This window comes from Aethalodelphis obliquidens, unplaced genomic scaffold (assembly GCF_003676395.1).
Source record: "Aethalodelphis obliquidens isolate GAN/ISIS:26980383/991018 unplaced genomic scaffold, ASM367639v1 scaffold23, whole genome shotgun sequence".
NCBI classification, from domain to species: Eukaryota; Metazoa; Chordata; class Mammalia; order Artiodactyla; family Delphinidae; genus Aethalodelphis; species Aethalodelphis obliquidens.
The window spans coordinates 20,764,301-20,782,801 of record NW_020837967.1 but is presented as its reverse complement, the minus strand read 5'-3'; the positions used below and the strand labels follow the sequence as shown (position 1 = coordinate 20,782,801).

At 38.5% G+C, this 18,501-nt stretch overlaps 1 protein-coding gene across 5 annotated transcripts in view; it reads left to right on the top strand.

Annotated features, from left to right (window-relative positions):
- Positions 1 to 18,501, top strand: part of MINDY3 (MINDY lysine 48 deubiquitinase 3) — a 95,220-nt gene that overhangs the window by 55,931 nt on the left and 20,788 nt on the right. For all 5 annotated transcript variants that reach the window (XM_027121960.1, XM_027121959.1, XM_027121956.1 and 2 more), the window contains one exon: positions 14,494 to 14,566. In XM_027121960.1, the coding sequence (XP_026977761.1) occupies positions 14,494 to 14,566 (73 nt within the window). The remainder of the gene's footprint in view (positions 1 to 14,493; positions 14,567 to 18,501) is intronic.

The following is an 18,501-nucleotide window of genomic DNA, read 5'->3' as shown; positions in this document are numbered from 1 at the left end:
GCTCCTGTACAGAGAAGGATTTGCTATGTTTGCAGTTGGGTGTCAGCATCAGGACCCATGGGTGTCTTCCCCACCCACGCGTCCCACCGGGCACCTTGACTCTTCGATCCAAAGTTCCTTAAAGGGGCACAGCCTGGCCTGGTCCGCAGCCTCAGGGGTCTGGGATCCCTGTGGCGCTTCCTGAAGTCCAGGTTGGCAAGAGACCATGGGGTCTGAGGCCAGCCGGAAGGGGGGCTCCTCCAGCAACCCAGGTGGCAGCCGGTCCCTACCTGGGACCTTTCCCTCCCACCCAGCCGGGGGGCTGGGTTCCAAAGCGGTGAGCGAGCTCGTGGACTGGCACGGGGCTGGAGTCTCCCGGCCCCGCCGGGCAGTGCGTCCAGGGCCATTCAGATGCCAAGCATCAGGAAATCATTTTGTGCAACCACCTGAAGCAGAGATATTTTTAAAAAAGCATAAATTATTCTCAGTGGTGCTGTGATGATCCTGCCTTTTTCTTTTCCCCGTGACTTCGCATCAGTGATTCTTTCACATCAGGTAAATCTTGATAAAGCCTTGGTGCCCCTCCCTCCTGGGCCCCACTCAGTACCCATGCGTGTGCACCCCCAGCCTTTCTCAGTAGTTAAGACGTTCTAGGCAATGCCATAGGCACAGCTGACTGTGTGTCTCTCTCTCAGTGCAAGAAACTCAAGCCATCTTAAAAAAATACCAAAAAAAAATTTACAAGAAAAGAAACACAAAAAAATCTTTTTAGGCCAGAGTTTTCTACAGGTACTAATGAATGTTTTTCTTAATCCTTGGAAGTTTTATGTGTTTAATATTTCTTAGTACCGTAGCATTAATTTATACTTTTGTAGCAACACAGTATTTTTATAAACAGCCAGTGCGTTGGCTCAAGTCTCCACAAGGGGCTTATGCAGGGTTTCCTTGGGACCTGTGTACAATGTACTGTATTAAAAAAACAAGTTACCCAGTGTCACCCTTGCTGTGTTAATTAACAAAAGACGTTGTTTCCGGTCTCCTGTGTCACTGGTGTGGACCCAGCCGTTCTCCAAGGGGTCACGTTGCCCGGGGGTTGAGTTGACGGTTCTTGTGATGTGTAAACCCCCAAGACCAAACTTGAGGGTTTATTTAGGCTTTTTTTCTGTTTGTCCTTTGGATTTTTGGTTTCATTTCGTTTTGGTACCGTTTGCCATTTACACCCAAATCAGTTTTGTGGTGTTTAAAACTTTTACTGATGTCAAATGGAGGAAAGGAACAGAAAAAGAAAAAAAAAAAAAAAAAAGATTTTTACAAGGTAATAAAATTTAAAACTGAGCTGTTTAAATGTTGCTCTTTTTACCTGTCTGTTCTTGTCCAAAAGTGGGACATTCCTAGGGAGAAGAGGAAAGTTCCACTTGGTTCCTTAAATCGCCAAAAGCCCCTGCCGGAAATTCAGCACCCCCTACACCCTGAATTCTTGCAACATTATTTCCCAGTTGGTTGATGCCAAGGCAAAAAGACATCATTTTAATGGTTAGGGAGGATCAGTTGCTTAAATGATTTCATCTCAGTGTTGTACTTATGGTTTGACAATAAAACGACCTTGTGGATGTGGTCGAAGTGAATTGTAGTACAGTGTACGTACATGGACCTCGTCAAAGAAGGAGACAGTTTCTGTTAAGTAAGGTAGAGAATGCTCCAAGAAGGCCTTCTGAACCATGGCAGAGTAAAACCTTCGATCTGTACCTTGGGAGGGAGCGAGCCCTGTGTGCATGGGCAGGGTGTTCACATATACCATGGTACTCTTCATGAGTTAGTTGAAAACCTGCAGATCTCCTGAACAGGTAGAAGAAATGATTTTGAACAGTAGATGCTTAAGGAATTTAGAACTTTATTGTTAAAACAAGGTGGCGTAGCATTTGTTTTATAATATATTAAATCTTTTCTTCTTTTAGAAGCCAGGCCTTTTCGTACTGAGACATGTTAATATACTTTGAATGCCCAAGTATTACCTGATAGAACATTTGGACATTTGTCCTGTTATGTTTTTCATCTCTCTAATCATCATTTTTCCCTTTGCCTCGTTGACTTCCTTTTTTTATATTTGGGGCCTAAGATTAAATTACTTGGGTCACTTTCATATTTTCCCCTTGAATTGGAACTAATTATGGACTTAATTTTCAATGCAAATTCAAGACGAGGGCTTTAAATTTGAAAATATGATACTTTAATATTATTAGAATTATATGTATATAAAGTGTTAGACAAATAAATTTGCCGTTTTTGGTTTTGTGCATTTGAATCTCTGGGATGACAGCTGCTGGTACAACATAAAAGTAGTTGGAACCTACCTGTAACATCTAATTTCATCTTCAGAAGATCAGTGACTAATTTCCTTGGTAATCCATTTCAGACTTTCTTTTGAAGTTGGGAAGATGAGTTTTACATTCCTTTTTGTTCTCTCTTATGGTTATAAAAGGACTCTTTGTATGTGTATACAGAGTGTCACCTTTGACCTTTCCTATGATAAAGCAGTTTTCCTTTTAGATAAGAACACACTTCTGTTTAAAGGCACAGTATATAGAGAAACTGAATTTAATGCAAAGGAGAAACAAAACATTTAACTGTTCCTGCATGAGCAGACTGTTCTTACAGTGGTATCTGTTCCTGGGAATCTAGATAGAATTCTTTCTACAGAGCAAGCTCCTTTGTGTATCACTCTTCAGTGTAACATTAACAAGACTACTGCAGTTACATGATAGAGCCCTTTTTGAGGGTGTTCAAAAGTTGGACAGTTCTACTTTACCATTAATACATTCCTCTACATGTATCCACAGTTTTAAGGAAATGAAGTAAAATGATGCTTTGTAGATCTTATTATAAAGAATATTCACTTCTGTGTATCTTTAATTACTGGGTAAAAGTCTTGGGAGTTGGCATATAATTAGATTCACAGTTGGGCATTTTGTAAAATAATAGGGTTTTCCTATGTATTAACGCGGTTTAGTCATCCCATCCGTTTATCCTAAGTATATTTTAGAGTTTGTACATTTGTTTAAATTTCATGCCTTATCTGCTACAGAAAGGAAATGGATTTAAGAGCTAAAGTATTGGGCTTCCCTGGTGGCGCAGTGGTTGAGAGTCCGCCTGCCGATGCAGGGGACACAAGTTCGTGCCCCAGTCCGGGAAGATCCCACATGCCGCGAAACGGCTGGGCCTGTGAGCCATGGCCGCTGAGCCTGCGCTTCCGGAGCGTGTGGTCCGCAATGAGAGAGGCCACAACAGTGAGAGGCCCGCGTACCGCAAAAAAAAAAAAAAAAAGAGCTAAAGTATTAATTTTTATAGTTTAAATCATAACTTGTCATGTTTCTGTATTGGTTTTTATGAATTTTTTTTCTCTTAGTTAATCATGTCAGTGATGTTACCCAGCTTACTGAAATTAGTTCCTCTTTCCATTTGAATTTGTTTCTTACAACTTTTTGTTACAGTAGAACCCAAACAGTTGTCCAAGCAAGATAAAGTATCGCTGATATAAAGGCCTAAAGGCGTTCTGTTATGAGTGAAGTCCGTGAGTTTCCATTAGAATCAGCATTGATGAGTCCACATCTCTACCTGTCCGTCTAGAATTGATGAAAATAATTGTAGCAAATGGAGTGGGTAGCAGAGAAGGCCTTATAGCATATACTTAATGTATGATAGTAAGTATTAACAAGTTTATGATTTTGTTTATTTTCCTGTGCTTTTGTTTATGTTATCATCTGCCCAGGTTGTGATCACAGTCCTGCTCAGCATTCATGGTCCAGCCTCGCTTGACATCTCTCGTGATGTGATTGCTGATTCTCTCACTCCCTTATGCTCCTGGAATTTCTTTAAACTTCCTGCCTCCTCATGCTCAGGGTACTACCTGATGTATCTGCTTTCCCCCAGTACCTAGTAGAGCAAACACTGGGCATGGTGCTAAGTACTGTTGAAATGCAAGGATCCATAATAACATTGTAGGGACGTCCCTGGCAGTCCAGTGGTTAAGACTCCACGCTTCCACTGCAGCGGGTGCGGGTTCAGGCCCTGGTCGGGGAACTAAGATCCCGAATGCCACGCCGTGAGGCCAAAAATAGTAATAATAATACATTATAATAGTTTACTAGGTAATTCTACTGAGTGCTTGCTCCGTATCAGGCACTGTGATAAGCATCTTACATGCATTTGTCATTCAATCCTCAATGCAACCCTGTAAAATACGTTCCGTTTTCATCTACATTTTATACTCTGGGGCCAGAGAAAACTAACACCTACTGGCTAAAGCAAGGATTCTGTCTCCCGAGCTTTTAGCTACTAATGTCCCTTAGGAAAACAAGCAAATTTTTATTGTAGTGTGAAACAGAGATTGAAAGAGGGGTGGGGGGTGCAGAGGGATGATACTTGAATTAAAGGACATGATGTGTATTAGACTTAGATGAAATGAAGAATGTATTCTAGCCTTGGGAAAAGCGTAAGCAAAAAGGCAAGAGATGTGGGATGGGAAACGTCGGGCTATATTTGGAGAATAGTAATTGGTTCAGTATGGCTGAACCATACTCGTTATGCTAGGAGATTAAGATGGAAGCAAAAATTGGGATCAGGTACAGTACCAGCTGAAATAATCATTTCTCCCCAGACCATCTATACTATGTTTTGTTTTGTTTTGTTTTGTTTTGTTTTGTTTTTGTTTTTGCGGTACGCGGGCCTCTCGCTGTTGTGGCCTCTCCCGTTGCGGAGCACAGGCTCCGGACGCGCAGGCGCAGCGGCCATGGCTCACGGGCCCAGCTGCTCCGCGGCACGTGGGATCTTCCCGAACCGGGACACGAACCCGTGTCCCCTGCATCGGCAGGCGGACTCTCAATGACTGCACCACCAGGGAAGCCCCCCATCTATACTACGTTTGCATGCTTATCTTGATATGAAAGGCTAAACATGAACATTCAAGTCATGAATGTAAAGCCTATTCATGGAAGTAGAACAGTTACTTAATGAACAGTAAGAACTTCTCTGTGAAGCTTGATAAAACTTAAGAGTATTAAAAATTGAGTATTTTCACTATTTTTCACGGTCAAACCCTGTTTAAAATAATAGAAAAGGAGGTAGGATTTGGGGGAATGTAGGGTCAGGGACGTCCCTCACTTTGCATTTATACTAATCCAAGCCTACCAAGCTTAAATGACCAGTGTTGTGTGGACTACTATGTCAGTCATTTTTCTAGGCATCCATTTTCATAGGAAACACAGGAAGTGTGTATATGTGGAGATTCTCCATATGCAGCTTGTATTGTTAAAATCAGTGTCAGTGGGTAGCATGGAGGAATAGAAGGGAAAAAATAGGTCAAGTTTGAATGGGACGAGCAGATATTATACATGTGACATAAGCGAGCTGAAACCCCAGCCAGAATATTAGGGTTTAATTCTTTTTGCCAGCTTCCTGAAGTCACAAACAATCCTAAAATTTGAGTGATTTACGCAGTAGTAGTCAAGAAGTGGGGAGGGAGGGGAGGCAATGAGAGCAGTCCACCCCAGGTAGGTGGGATGTTTGACCACTGAAATTGTCTAGAACTGCCTGCATGGGATGATGATAAAGAGGAATTTGACAAAGTGAATTTTATTATGTTTGAACTGCAAACAGTGCACCGTCTTTTTGCCTGTGCTGGGGCACACTGTTCCCACCATAGCCCTCTCCCCCCCCCACACACACCGAAGCTTCTTTCTCTTAATTTGTATGCTGGCTGCACGTGTCCTCCAGGTGCCTCTCCCCTGCGGTGATCTGGACCGAGGAGTAGCCTCTGTCAGGAAGGGGCAGTTCTCCTGGCAGAGGGAGAAGAGGAAGATGCCTGGCCCAGCCACTGATGACACTTAAAGCTTCTTCCAGGAGCTGGCAGAATGTCACTTCGCTTGTATTTCTCTGGCCAAAAAAGGCACCTGGCTAATCCCTGATGTCAGTGCGGCTAGGAAGTAGACACCCACAAAGAGGTACTACGTGTCCCATAGCAAAAAGCAGCGATTGTACTCTTACAGGGAAGCGCAAGGAATTGAGAACAACAGTACCAAATCTACCACCATGGGTAACTGTGGGTCCACGTGATTTAACAGAGTTTAATTTAAAGGATATAAAGAGTCTGCCTAGAAATAAGGAGGAATTTTTGACTGTCAGATTGATTTTTGCCCAGGTGACTATATAGTATTAATTTCTACCATTTAAAAAAGTCAGATAATCATTTTTCTTGAATTTTGTAGGTGTCCATGCGCCTAGAGAGTAATGGCTGTGTTAGCTGTTTCTTTAATGACATACAGTAGTTAAATGGCAAAGAGCTTCTCTCAGTCCGGTTCTTCATAGTAAACGAGAGAACACAGAAAGTGATTCTAGATGCATAAGAGAGTGGACGCCTTGGGCCTGAGGGATGAATTCTCTGGCAGAAACCACTGGAGAAAGGCTAGAGGGGTCCCTACTGTGAGTTGTACAGTCGTGGCAATAGGGAGAAAAAGAAGGCCAGTGGTTAATATTATAATAATTGTAATGATCATGGCAGAGCATATCTGTCGGAGACTTTCCTCCTACTACCTTATTTCACTTACACATTTAGAGTGTATGTTCCTGTGTAGAAAGAATCCCAAAGGGCTTTGCTTTATGTTTCCTACCCTGACTTCTCTGCTGACACAACACAAGTCAGCAGTGGGCTGTTTTGGAGTAGCTGGGCCTTTTGCGCATTGTTTGGGAAATCATGGAAGAGTAAGAAAAAAGACCACTGTCCTACCTACTTTCAATTAATGGCATTAACTGAATTCTGTTTCTGACACTGGCACTGAAGAACATTATACTCTTGAGAGCATTTGACAACTGATTTACAATATGTTTCACACTGGTTCCCAAATTATTTTCCTAGGTAGGTAGTGAAGAGTCAATATGGAACATACAATAAAGTGATTTTTTTTTTTTTTTTTTTTTTTTTTTTTTGCGGTACACGGGCCTCGTGGCACACGGGCCTCTCACTGTTGTGGCCTCTCCCGTTGCGGAGCACAGGCGCCGGACGCGCAGGCTCAGCGGCCATGGCTCACGGGCCCAGCCGCTCCGCGGCATGTGGGATCTCCCTGGACCGGGGCACGAACCCGCGTCCCCTGCATCGGCAGGCGGACTCTCAACCACTGCGCCACCAGGGAAGCCCAATAAAGTGATTTTTAAAGCAAAATTTTACTTAAAGCCTAAAGGGAAATTATATACCAGTTAACTTTATTATTTTTTTGGAAGGACTCTTAGTAGCACTATCAGATGTTGTCTGCAAGCTAGAATGTCATCTATGTGTGCATGACCATTCCTGAAGACAAGTTCTCAGAGGCTCCTTGATTACTCCTGACAGCAGATTGCTCCTGATAATGATGAAAGGTATAATAAATAAGCTTTAAAGACCTTTCCAGTAATGAGCTACATACTTACACCTAGCTAACGAGCTGAACACGGGCCTTCCTTATATTTCTGTAGGTGTTTAGAAGGGTAGCTAATTTTACAACATTTTAAAAGGTTTATGGTTAACAGACAGTGCTACATGAAAAAGATATTTGTTTCATGACTCTAGGATATTAGATAGTCCCGTTACACCTTGGTGGTTTTTTGGTTTGTTTGTTGGCTTTTGGGGGTTTTTTCCCCCCTCTTCTCTTCTGTAGCACTTTGCCAGTTAAGGGAAGTTGGGTGAGGCTAGATAATTTTAAACGCTATATTGTTTAGCAATCCCTGTTGACCAGTAAATTGGCTGAGAAGGGGTTGTTTGCCCTAACAGTCCTGTGATGAAAGCATCTGACTATATTTGACTAATGTAGAGAACTACTTTTAAAGTTAACAATAATGTTGATGATAAATCAGAGTTTAAAAGCATAGTGAATTAAAATATTATTTAAATATTAGACTCATGTTTAGAATCTCTTGCTAGTGGGAGTACCTTAAAGAGTTTCAGGTGCAGTACACAGTGAAGTCTTCTCCTAAGTGCTACAACTGGGGATGAAAAAAAAGAAAATGCTTACAAGTATCCTTGCTGACTTAGATAATTTGGAATTACATCATTGGAATCTCTACTTATTTATAACTCAACAGTTTTTTGAGGGTGGGGGATTAATGTATGTTTGAATGTTATTTGAGAAGGTAATTTTAAGATAATATTAATAATATTTGTGGAAACATAGGAACATATTTTTCTCTCTTCCATTAGATTGTGACATTAAATGTATAGACTAGGTCTTTATGTCATCTAATAGGCTTGACAGTATCAAAACATTATGGCCGTGTGGATAGTTATATGGGAAAAATAAATATGTAATCTGAAAGCTATTGCCATATTAAGTTTTGGAAATGGAAAATCTGAGGGTAGAATCCTCTTCTTTGTATTATTATTCACACCTACACAGTCTTTACGTAAGAGTTCTATTTTACTTTATCCTTTCTAGTTAAATCATTTCATGTGCAATGAGAAAAATTTGGCAGTTATATCTCACACAAGTTGTATATCTTAAGGTTGTAAAGGACTCTTTCTCAATTAATGGAATTCTATACTTGCTGTTCAAACTTGCTATGCAAATACGAAATATATGTAATATTAATATATTACCAAAATTACTACATGGATCATTCTGCTCCAGGTCTTAAACCGGAAGGCTTGTTCAGAAGTGTTTAAGTTAAATAAATTGGTAAAAGTGAGTGTTGGAATTTGTTATTTTAAATCGAATTAGAAAGGTAAAAGGAGTTCAGGATGAAGCACTTTAATGGGAAGAGAAGGTGGTTTCGTAACTTGTCCTGATTTCATCTATAAACGTTTAAACATTATATAAATTTAAACAAGCTTTAACTAAGAGATCTTTTTCTATAATAATCTAAAAAGCATTGTAAACATTCAGAATAAGCAAGCAATAATCAATTTGGAAGATTGTACTGGTTTTGATTTGTGGATGAAAACTTTTGGAATGTTTTCATTAGAATTTACTGTAATCTTTTTTGTTTTGGCCTTTGTTTTTTTTCACCCCTCTTGTATAAACACATCTTAAAATAAGTGATATGATTAAGGATGGTTAATTCCTAAGGAGTTTAGCGTATTAGCTATTAGTATATCACTGAGACCAAAGGAGCAAGCAAGATTTTTGTTTCTTAATCGTTCAAGACACAATTTGCTTTATTAGTCATGACAGTTAGAGTTGATGGTTTTATTATGTGGAACCTGACCACTACCACTGGGTTGTATTTTGAGAGGAAAAAAGGAATTTCTGTTTTGGTAGTTTACATCTGGAGGTTTTTTGTTGTTTCCTCACAGCGTTTTGAGATACTTACTTTGAAATACTTGTTTCACACTTTTAAGCTTCAAGCAAGAACTTCTCTAAATTCCTTTTTGGAAATACTCTATTCTGACGTCTTTGAAGTAATCTGTGTTCACCTGTTTCCGTGTCTTACCTGGCAGGCTCTCCAGCCTTGACCTCCTCTAGGGCCCATGGCCTCTTTCTCCTGGCGCATGAGAAGCCTACGATGGGCAGCCCTGGGTGATCGTAGTGTGCCGAGCATTAAGACAGCCACGTGCGTCACCTGCAAACCCTGCACGTTCAGAGTCAGTTCGTTCTCCCATCGACACTGATTTCCCTGCCTAACTACTCCTTGCCTCTCACGGTTCTCAGTCCTCTTCAGCTCTGTCAGTTCCCCTTGTGCTACACTAATTCACATCTTTCTGCCTCTCATGATTCTGTTCCTGCCAGCTAGAACTTCCTACCCTCTTTTCTCTCTCAGATGAGACCCAAAATATCATCTTGGTAAAACCTAGTAAGGTGATTAAGATATCATTATATCTGCAGATGAGTCAAAAGAAGGCATGTTTACTCAGTGTTAGAGCATTTGGGGAAAAAATATAATATATTCTCTAAATCATGGGTCAGCAAACTATGGCCCACAGGCCAAATCAAGCCCTACCACCTATTTTGTAATTTATTGGAACATAGCCATGTGCATTTGTTTATATATCGTACCATCTTGCTGCCTATGCATTGTATTATCATGCTACCTTATGGCCTGCAAAGCCAAAAATATTTACTTTTTGGCCCATTACAGAAAACATGTGGCAGCCCTTACTCTAAATGAACACTTGTTAAACCAGAGTATGCCTGGAGTTTTCCCTAGCCTTCAACTGATCTTTCTATATCAGGCCAGGCCTATTCGAACAAGAGCTAAGAACACATTTTCTGAAGCCTAATTTTTTTTATATGTTCATAACCAGAGGCAGATGATAAGCAGTGAACATTTTATTAAGTTTAATTTTTTTCTACATAAGCATAGTATATTTTTTATTTGTAGCACTTGGAACTTAGAGATGAGGCATCAGGTAGTTCACGTTAAATTTTTTTTTTTTTTTTTGCACTCCTGCATTTTCTGAAATCTTTAATGCCAGAGAATTTGATGCAGACCTTTTTCTCTGGCTAAAAATGGAATCTTCCTTGTTCCCCCAACTTTATAAATGATAGTAATTTCCCAAAACTTCACTTTGTAGGAAGATTAAAATGATGCTTCATTTATATTCTCTGCCACCTCTTCCCCCAAAAGAGTGTTTGTTTTATTTTGACCAAGAAAAACAATATTCCCTTTCCTACTATTTAGATCATACTTTTAATTAATATTTAGAAATTTTGAAGTAATGTTTTAAAACTCATTTCAAACTTTGGCTCATCACTTACTAGTAATAAAGGTTGAAATGCAACAGATTGTGAATAGGAAGAATGACTATATCTTCATCTTGTGTCTCCAAATGTTCCCCCTCGCGTAAAATCTCATCTCCAGCTGTATACCTTCTCCTCCATGAGGATTTCAGTGACAGCACTCATCCACAAATTCCAACAGCCATTCTAAAGGGAAGAATTGAAAAAAGGAAGGAGAGTTGGAAATAGTTCAGGGGGCTAAAGCTTATTCTGGAATCCATGTAGAAATGTTTGCAATTAAGGTTTGGGAGTGGTAAAAGAAGCTAAGGAGTAATAATAACGATAGCCCTGTGCTAGTAATTGCTCCCTAAATCTGAGAGCTGACGCTGCAATCCTAGCCTTGATATAAAGGTAATTATAGAGCTAAGACTGTCCTGGTGATGTATTGGACACAGAAAAGCACTTTAAGAAATATTGTTAAAAATAGGTTAAATGAACAAAGTTAACCCAAGAACCTGGCAGTATTCTACCAGAATTTTAAATGCCTTCTTTCTTTGGCCCAGCAATCCTACTCTGGAACTCTGTCCTACAGATACAACTGTTCATGTATGAAATTACATGTTCAAGTTTATTTGGTGCAGCATTGGTTATGGCAAAAGATTAGACACAATCCAAGTGTCCAGCAGTAAAGGACTGGATCATAAAATCAGAAAGGCATTGAAGGTTGAACCAGATGAAAGCATGTCCTTTGACATGTGTATTATCTACAAAATAACATTGAAAATGCACGAAAAGGAGACCCTAAAAGTTGCTAACACAGGATGGTAAAAGGGAAATAATTGTACATTACCAAATTTTACTATGTTATAAAATAACAGATTTTAAAAAGTACTTTATCATTTATTTTAACACATTAAAACTGTAGGAGCTTGTATATATTCCATTGTTTTGATTCCCGTACCCATTTGATTTCTACTCCTATATGAACCAAACATACTATTGAGGAGGTGTTCAGGCATGGCCCACTAAGAACTACTCTAGGGGTTTCCCTGGTGGCACAGTGGTTAAGAATCTGCCTGCCAATGCAGGGGACACGGGTTCAAGCCCTGGTCCAGGAAGATCCCACATGCTGCAGAGCAACTAAGCCCGTGCGCCACAACTACTGCGCCTGCGCTCTAGAGCCCGCGAGCCACAGCTACCGAGCCCAAGTACCACAGCTACCGAGCCCACATGCCACAACTACTGAAGCCCACGCACCTAGAGCTCGTGCTCTGCAACAAGAGAAGCCACGAACAAGAGAAGCTCGCGCACCACAGGGAAGAGTAACCCCTGCTCACCACAACTAGAGAAAGCCCGCATGCAGCAACGAAGACCCAATGTAGCCAAAAATTAATTAATTAAGTTTTTAAAAATAACTACTCTAATTGACTCTTAGAGTTTATTCATCTTTGAGGTAAGGGCAGGATGATTAGGACAAAAGTTAATTAGTGCATTTCTTACAAAAATGTATTTCCACAGAGAAACAGCAATTTAAATTCTTTTTGACTTTTAGACCCCACAACTTTTTTTTTTTTTTATTTATTGAAGTATAGTTGATTTACAATGTTGAGTTAGTTTCTGGTGTACAGCAAAGCGATTCAGTTATACAAATATATATACTCTTTTTCATATTCTTTTCCATTATGGTTTATTACAGGATATTGAATATAGTTCTCCATGCTGTACAGAAGACCATGTTGTTTATCTATTTTATATATAGTTGTTTGTATCAGCTAATCCGAAACTCCGAATTTATCCCTCCCACACCCCTTTCCCCTTTGGTAACCATAAGTTTGTTTTCTGTGTCTGTGAGTCTGTTTCTGTTTTGTAACTAAGTTCATTTGTATCATATTTTAGATTGCACATATAAGTGATGTCATACAGTATTTGACTTTCTGGCTTAATTTAGTATGATAATCTCTAGGTGCATCCAGGTTACTGCAAACGGCATTATTTCATTCCTTTTTATGGCTAAGTAGTATTCCATTTTGTGTGTGTGTGTGTGTGTGTGTGTGTGTGTGTGTGTGTGTGTATACAGCACATCTTTTTATCCATTCATCTGTGAATGGGCATTTAGGTTTCTTCCATGTCTTGGCTCCTGTAAACAGTGCTGCTATGAACGTGGGGGTGCATGTATCCTTTCAAACCATGGGTTTCCCCGGATATATGCCCAGGAGTGGGATTGCTGGGTCATATGGTACTTCTATTTTTAGTTTTTTAAGGAACCTCCACACTGTTCTCCATAGTGGCTGCACCAATTTACATTCCCACCAACAGTGCAAGAGGGTTCCGTTTTCTCCACACCCTCTCCAGCATTTATTATTTGTAGACATTTTAATGATGTGGCCGTCCTGACTTGTGCAAGGTTGTACCTCATTGTAGTTCTGAATCCGTTTCTCTGATAATTAGCGATGAGCATGTTTCCATGTGCCTATTGGCCATCTGTATATCTTCTTTGGAGAAATGTCTATTTAGGTCTTCTGCCCATATTTTTTGTGTGTATGTGTGTGGTACGCGGGCCTCTCACTGTTGTGGCCTCTCCCGTTGCGGAGCACAGGCTCCGGACGCGCAGGCTCAGCGGCCATGGCTCACGGGCCTAGCCACTCCGCGGCATGTGGGATCTTCCCAGACCGGGGCACAAACCCATGTCCCCTGCATCTGCAGGCGGACTCTCAACCACTGCACCACCAGGGAAGCCCCTTCTGCCCATTTTTTGAGTGGGTTGTTTTTTTGTTATTGAGTTGTATGAGCTGTTTGTATATTTTGGAAATTGAGCTCTTGTCAGTTGCATCATTTGCAAATATTTTCTCCCATTCTGTAGGTTGTCTTTTTTTTTCTTTATGGTTTCCTTTGCTGTGCAAAAGCTTATAAGTTTGATTAGGTCCCATTTGTTTATTTTTGCTTTTATTTCTATTGCCTTGGGAGACTGACCTAAGAAAACATTGCTGTGGTTTATGTCAGTGTTTTGCCTGTGTTCTCTTCTAGGAGTTTTATAGTGTCATGTCTTATATTAAAGTCTTTAAGCCATTTTGAGTTTATTTTTGTGTATGGTGTTGAGGGAGTGTTCTTAAGTTCATTAATTTATATGCGGGAAGGCTTTTAGCTTTTCACCCTTGAGTATTATGTTGGCTGTGGATTTGTCATAAATAGCTTTTATCATGTTGAGATATGTTCCCTTTATACCCACTTCTTAAAAAGGATTCAAGATGGTAAAAAGGGATGCTTGGAAACTTGTTCTCTGATGAGGTGTGTCTGAGTGAACACAATTACAGGCAGATGCTTGGACCAGATTTACGAATAGAGGAAAACAATTAGAACCTAGATTCTAGTTTCATGTCAGTCAAGTGTAGAGTTTCATAATGGTTGATATATGTGGAGTAAAGGTTTGTGAAGAGTCCAAGATAACAGTGAATTCTGTGCTTATTTTTGGTAAATTGTAATATTGCTTACTTTGTAAAGAAACTAGTCATGATAGAGAGTTAGTTTTATGGGAAAAAGAAATCCGCCTTTTCGATATTTCCTTTAATAAAAGTTAAAATTCTGAACATGCAGAACTTGATTATTGATCTGTGCCTAGGTATTGATGTAACATACTTCCTAAAGTAGTAAATTTCAATTGCATTCCTATGTAATTGTTTGCTGTCGTATCTCTGGATTTAATTTTTAAATATTTGAAAACTAGAGTATGCTTCCAGTTAGATTTTTTACTTGGACAATAATATAAAGCAAAACTATCAGTCATTATTTTCAATGCCATTATATTGTAGCTCGTTGATAGCATGCTTTTTTATGTTTTCAGGATATGGCTTTAGTTGCCCCTGAGGCTCCTTCAGAACAAGCCAGAAGAGTTTTTCAAACTTACGATCCAGAAGGTAAAAGATTTTATTTTTTATTAACATTGCCTCTGTTTTATATTTTCATATGTTTGAAATATATTGATACTTTCCTGAGTTTTATTTTTAAAGAGTTATGGGATTATTGAAAGAAATGTAGGCTTGCATGTCTTGAAATTTTTAAATAGGAAATGGTGAAAATGGGAACCAAAAAAAATAGGAAACTTCAGTGATCATCATATTCTCACATGGTGTAAGGGTTTTGTGTTTCTTGTGGTACTAAAGTTATGGTTACTTGAATCTTGATCTCTGATGGTGTTAAATAGGGAAAAATACCACCTCTTGAATAACTTTTCAAAGAGCTTAAGTCATTTATTTATTTATTCAGATGAATAAATGTTTCAGAATATTTCTTTTTTTAATAATTGAGATATAATTGACATATAACATTCTGTAAGTTTAAGGTATACAACATGTTGCTTTGATATATTTATATATTGCAAAATGATTACTATTTTAGCATTAGGTATAACACCTCTATCACATCACATAATTACTTCTTTTTTGTGGTGAAAACAGTTAAGATCTGATCTGTTAACAATTTTGAAGTTTATAATACAGTATTGTTGACTGTAATCACCATTGCTGTTCATTAGTTCTCCAGAACTTATTTATCTACTAGTTGCAAGTTTCTACCTTTAAACAACATCTCCCCAATTAACCTACCTCAAGCCCCTGGTAACCACCACTCTACTCTGTTTTTACAAATTCAGCTTTTCTAGATTCCACATATAAGTGATATCATACAGTATTTGTCTTTCTACGTCTGATTTACTTCACTTAGCATAATGTCCTCAAGGTTTATCCATGTTGTCACAAAAGGTAGGATTTCCCTCTTTGTCATGGCTAAATAATATCCCATTGTGTGTGTGTACACACGCATAAACACTGTAATCTTTATCCACTGACAAACACTTAGGCTGTTTCCATAGCTTGGCTGTTGTAAATAATATTGCAGTGATTGTGCAGATGTCTCTTTGAACTGCTGATTGCACTACCTTCAGATATATACCCAGGAGTGGAATTGCTGAATCATATGGTAGTTCTGTTTTTAATTGTTTGAAGAATCTCTGTACTGTTTTCTTTAATAGAGATACCATTTTATATTTTCACCAACAGTGCATAAGGTTTCCCCTTTCTTCACAAATTCACCAACATTTAATCTCGTCTTTTTTTTTTTTTTTTTGGCCGTGCCATGTGGCGTGTGGATCTTCCCTGACCGGGGATCAAACCCGTGCCCCCTGCATTGGGAGCGCGTAGTCCTAACCACTGGACCACCAGGGAAATCCAGTCTCCTGTCTTTTTGATAAAGTTCATCCTAACAGGTGTGAGGTGATACCTCATTATGATTTTGATTTGCATTTTCCTGATGATTAGTGATATTGAACAGTTTTTCATATACCTGTTGGCCATTTGTATGTCTTCTTTAGAAAAATGTCTATTCAGGTCCATTGCTAACTTTTTAATTGAATTATTTGTGTTTTTGCTCTTGAGGTCTTTATATATTTTGCTTTATATATTTTGTGTATTAACCTATTATCAGATACATGGCTTGCAAGTATTTTCTTCCACTCTATAGGTTGCAGTTTTATTATTTCCTTTGCTGTGCAGAACCTCTTTAGTTTAATGCTGTCCCACTTGTTTATTTTAGTTTTGCTGGCTGTTCTTTTGCTGTCTTATCCAAGAAATCACTGCCAAGACCAATGGCAAGGACCTTTTTCCCTACATTTTCTTTTAGTAGCTTTACAGTTTGAAGTCTTACACTTAGGTGTTTGATCCATTTCAAATTGTTTTTTGTGAATACTGTAAGATAGGGGTCCAGTTTCATTCTTTTGCATGTGGATATCCATTTTTCCCAACACCATTTATTGAAGAGACTATCCTTTCCCAATTGTATGTTCGTGGCACTCTGATCAAAAATTAGCTGACCATATATTCATGAATTTATGTCAGGGCTTACTATTCTGTTACACTGGGCTGTGTGCTTGTTTTTATGCCAGTAGCATATTCTTTTGATTATTAGAGCTTTGCAGTATAGCTTGAAATCAGGTAACATGATGCCTCTGGCTTTGTTCTTCTTTCTCAAGATGGCTTTGATGGTGCAGTATCTTTTGCGGTTCCAAATAAATTTTAGAATAGTTTTTTCTATTTCTGTGAAAAAATGTCACTGGAATATTGGTAAGGATTGCATTGACTGTGTAGATCACTTTGGGTAGTATGGACATTTTAACACTATTAATTCTTGATATAATCCATGAGCACAGTGTATCCTTCCATTTGTGTTTTCTTCAATCTCTTTCATCGGTGTCTTACAGTTTTCAGTGTCTTATACCTCTTTGGTTAAACGTGTGCCTGAGCGTTTCATTGTTTTTGATGCTATTGTAAATGCAATTGCTTTTTAAATTTCACTTTCAGATAGTTCTTGTTGGTGTATAGAAATGCAACTGATAACAGTATGTTGATTTTGTATCTTCCAAATTTACTGAAATCATTTTTCTAACAGTTTTTTAGTGGAGTCTTTAGGGTTTATAATAAGACCAAGTTATCCACAAACAGAGATCATTTTACTTTTACCTTTCCAATATGAATGCCTTTTATTTCCTTTTTGTTCCGAATTGCTATGGCTAGGACTTCCAGTAATATGCTGAATAGAAATGGCAAAAGTGAGCAATCCTGTCTTTTTCCTGTTCTCATAGGAAAGGATTTTCACTTTTCACCACTGAGTTTGATATTAGCTGTAGGTTTGTTGTTTATGACCTTTATTACACTGAGGAACATTCCTTCTGTACCATATTTTTTAGTGTTTTTATTATGAAAGGATTTTGTATTATATCAAGTGCCTTTTCTGCATACTGACATGATCATACAATTTTTTTCTTTTATAAATGTATATCAGATCTGTTGATTTGCATATGTTGAACCATCCTTGCATCCCTGGAATAAATCCCACTTGATCATAGTGTATGGTCCTTTTAATCTGCTGTTGAATTCAGTTTGCTAATGTTTTGTATCTGTATTCATCAGGGATGAATTCATATGTTTTCTTGTAGTGTCCGTATTTGGCTTTGGTATCAGAGTAATGCTGGTCTCGAAGTGAATTTGGAAGTATCCCCTCATCTTTACTTTTTTGGATGATTTGTAGAAGGATTGGCATTAATTCTTCTTTAGTTGTTTCATAGATTCACCAGTGAAACCATCTGTTCCTGGACTTTTCTTTGTTGGAAGGTTTTGGATTACATTGTCAGTCTCCTTTTTGTTACTGCTCTATTAAGATTTTCTTTGTCCTCATGAGTCAGTTTTAGTAGGTTTTATGTTTCTAGGAATTAATCAGTTTCTTCTCATTTGTCCAATTTGTTGGTGTGTTATTGTTCATAGCAGTCTCTTCTGACTGTGTTTCTGTGGTAACAGTTACAATGTCTCTTCTTTAATTCTGTTTTGTTTATCTTGTCAGAAAATCAGCTGTTAGTTTTATTGCTTTTTTCTATATTTCTGTTCTCTATTTCATATATCTCCGTTGTAGTTTTTCTTCTTTTTTTAGTTTCTTAAGGTGTAACGTGAGGTTGTTTATTTGAGGTCTTTTTGTTTCTTAATGTAGGCATTTATCAGTATAAACTTCCTTCTTAAAACTGCTTTTGCAGCATCCCTAAGTTTTGATACATTGTGCTTCTGTTTTCATTTGTTTCAAGATATTTCTTGATTTCCCTTTTGATTTCTTCTTTGACCCATTGGTTGTTCAGGAGCATGTTGTTTAATCTACATATATTTTGCATTTTCTTCCTGTGGTTTTTTTTCTAGTTTCCTGTCATTGTGGTAGGAAAAAATACTTGGTGTGATTTCAATACTTTTAAATTTGGTAAGACATGTTTTATGCCCTGTCATGTGATCTATCCTGGAGAATCCTTTTCGTACACTTG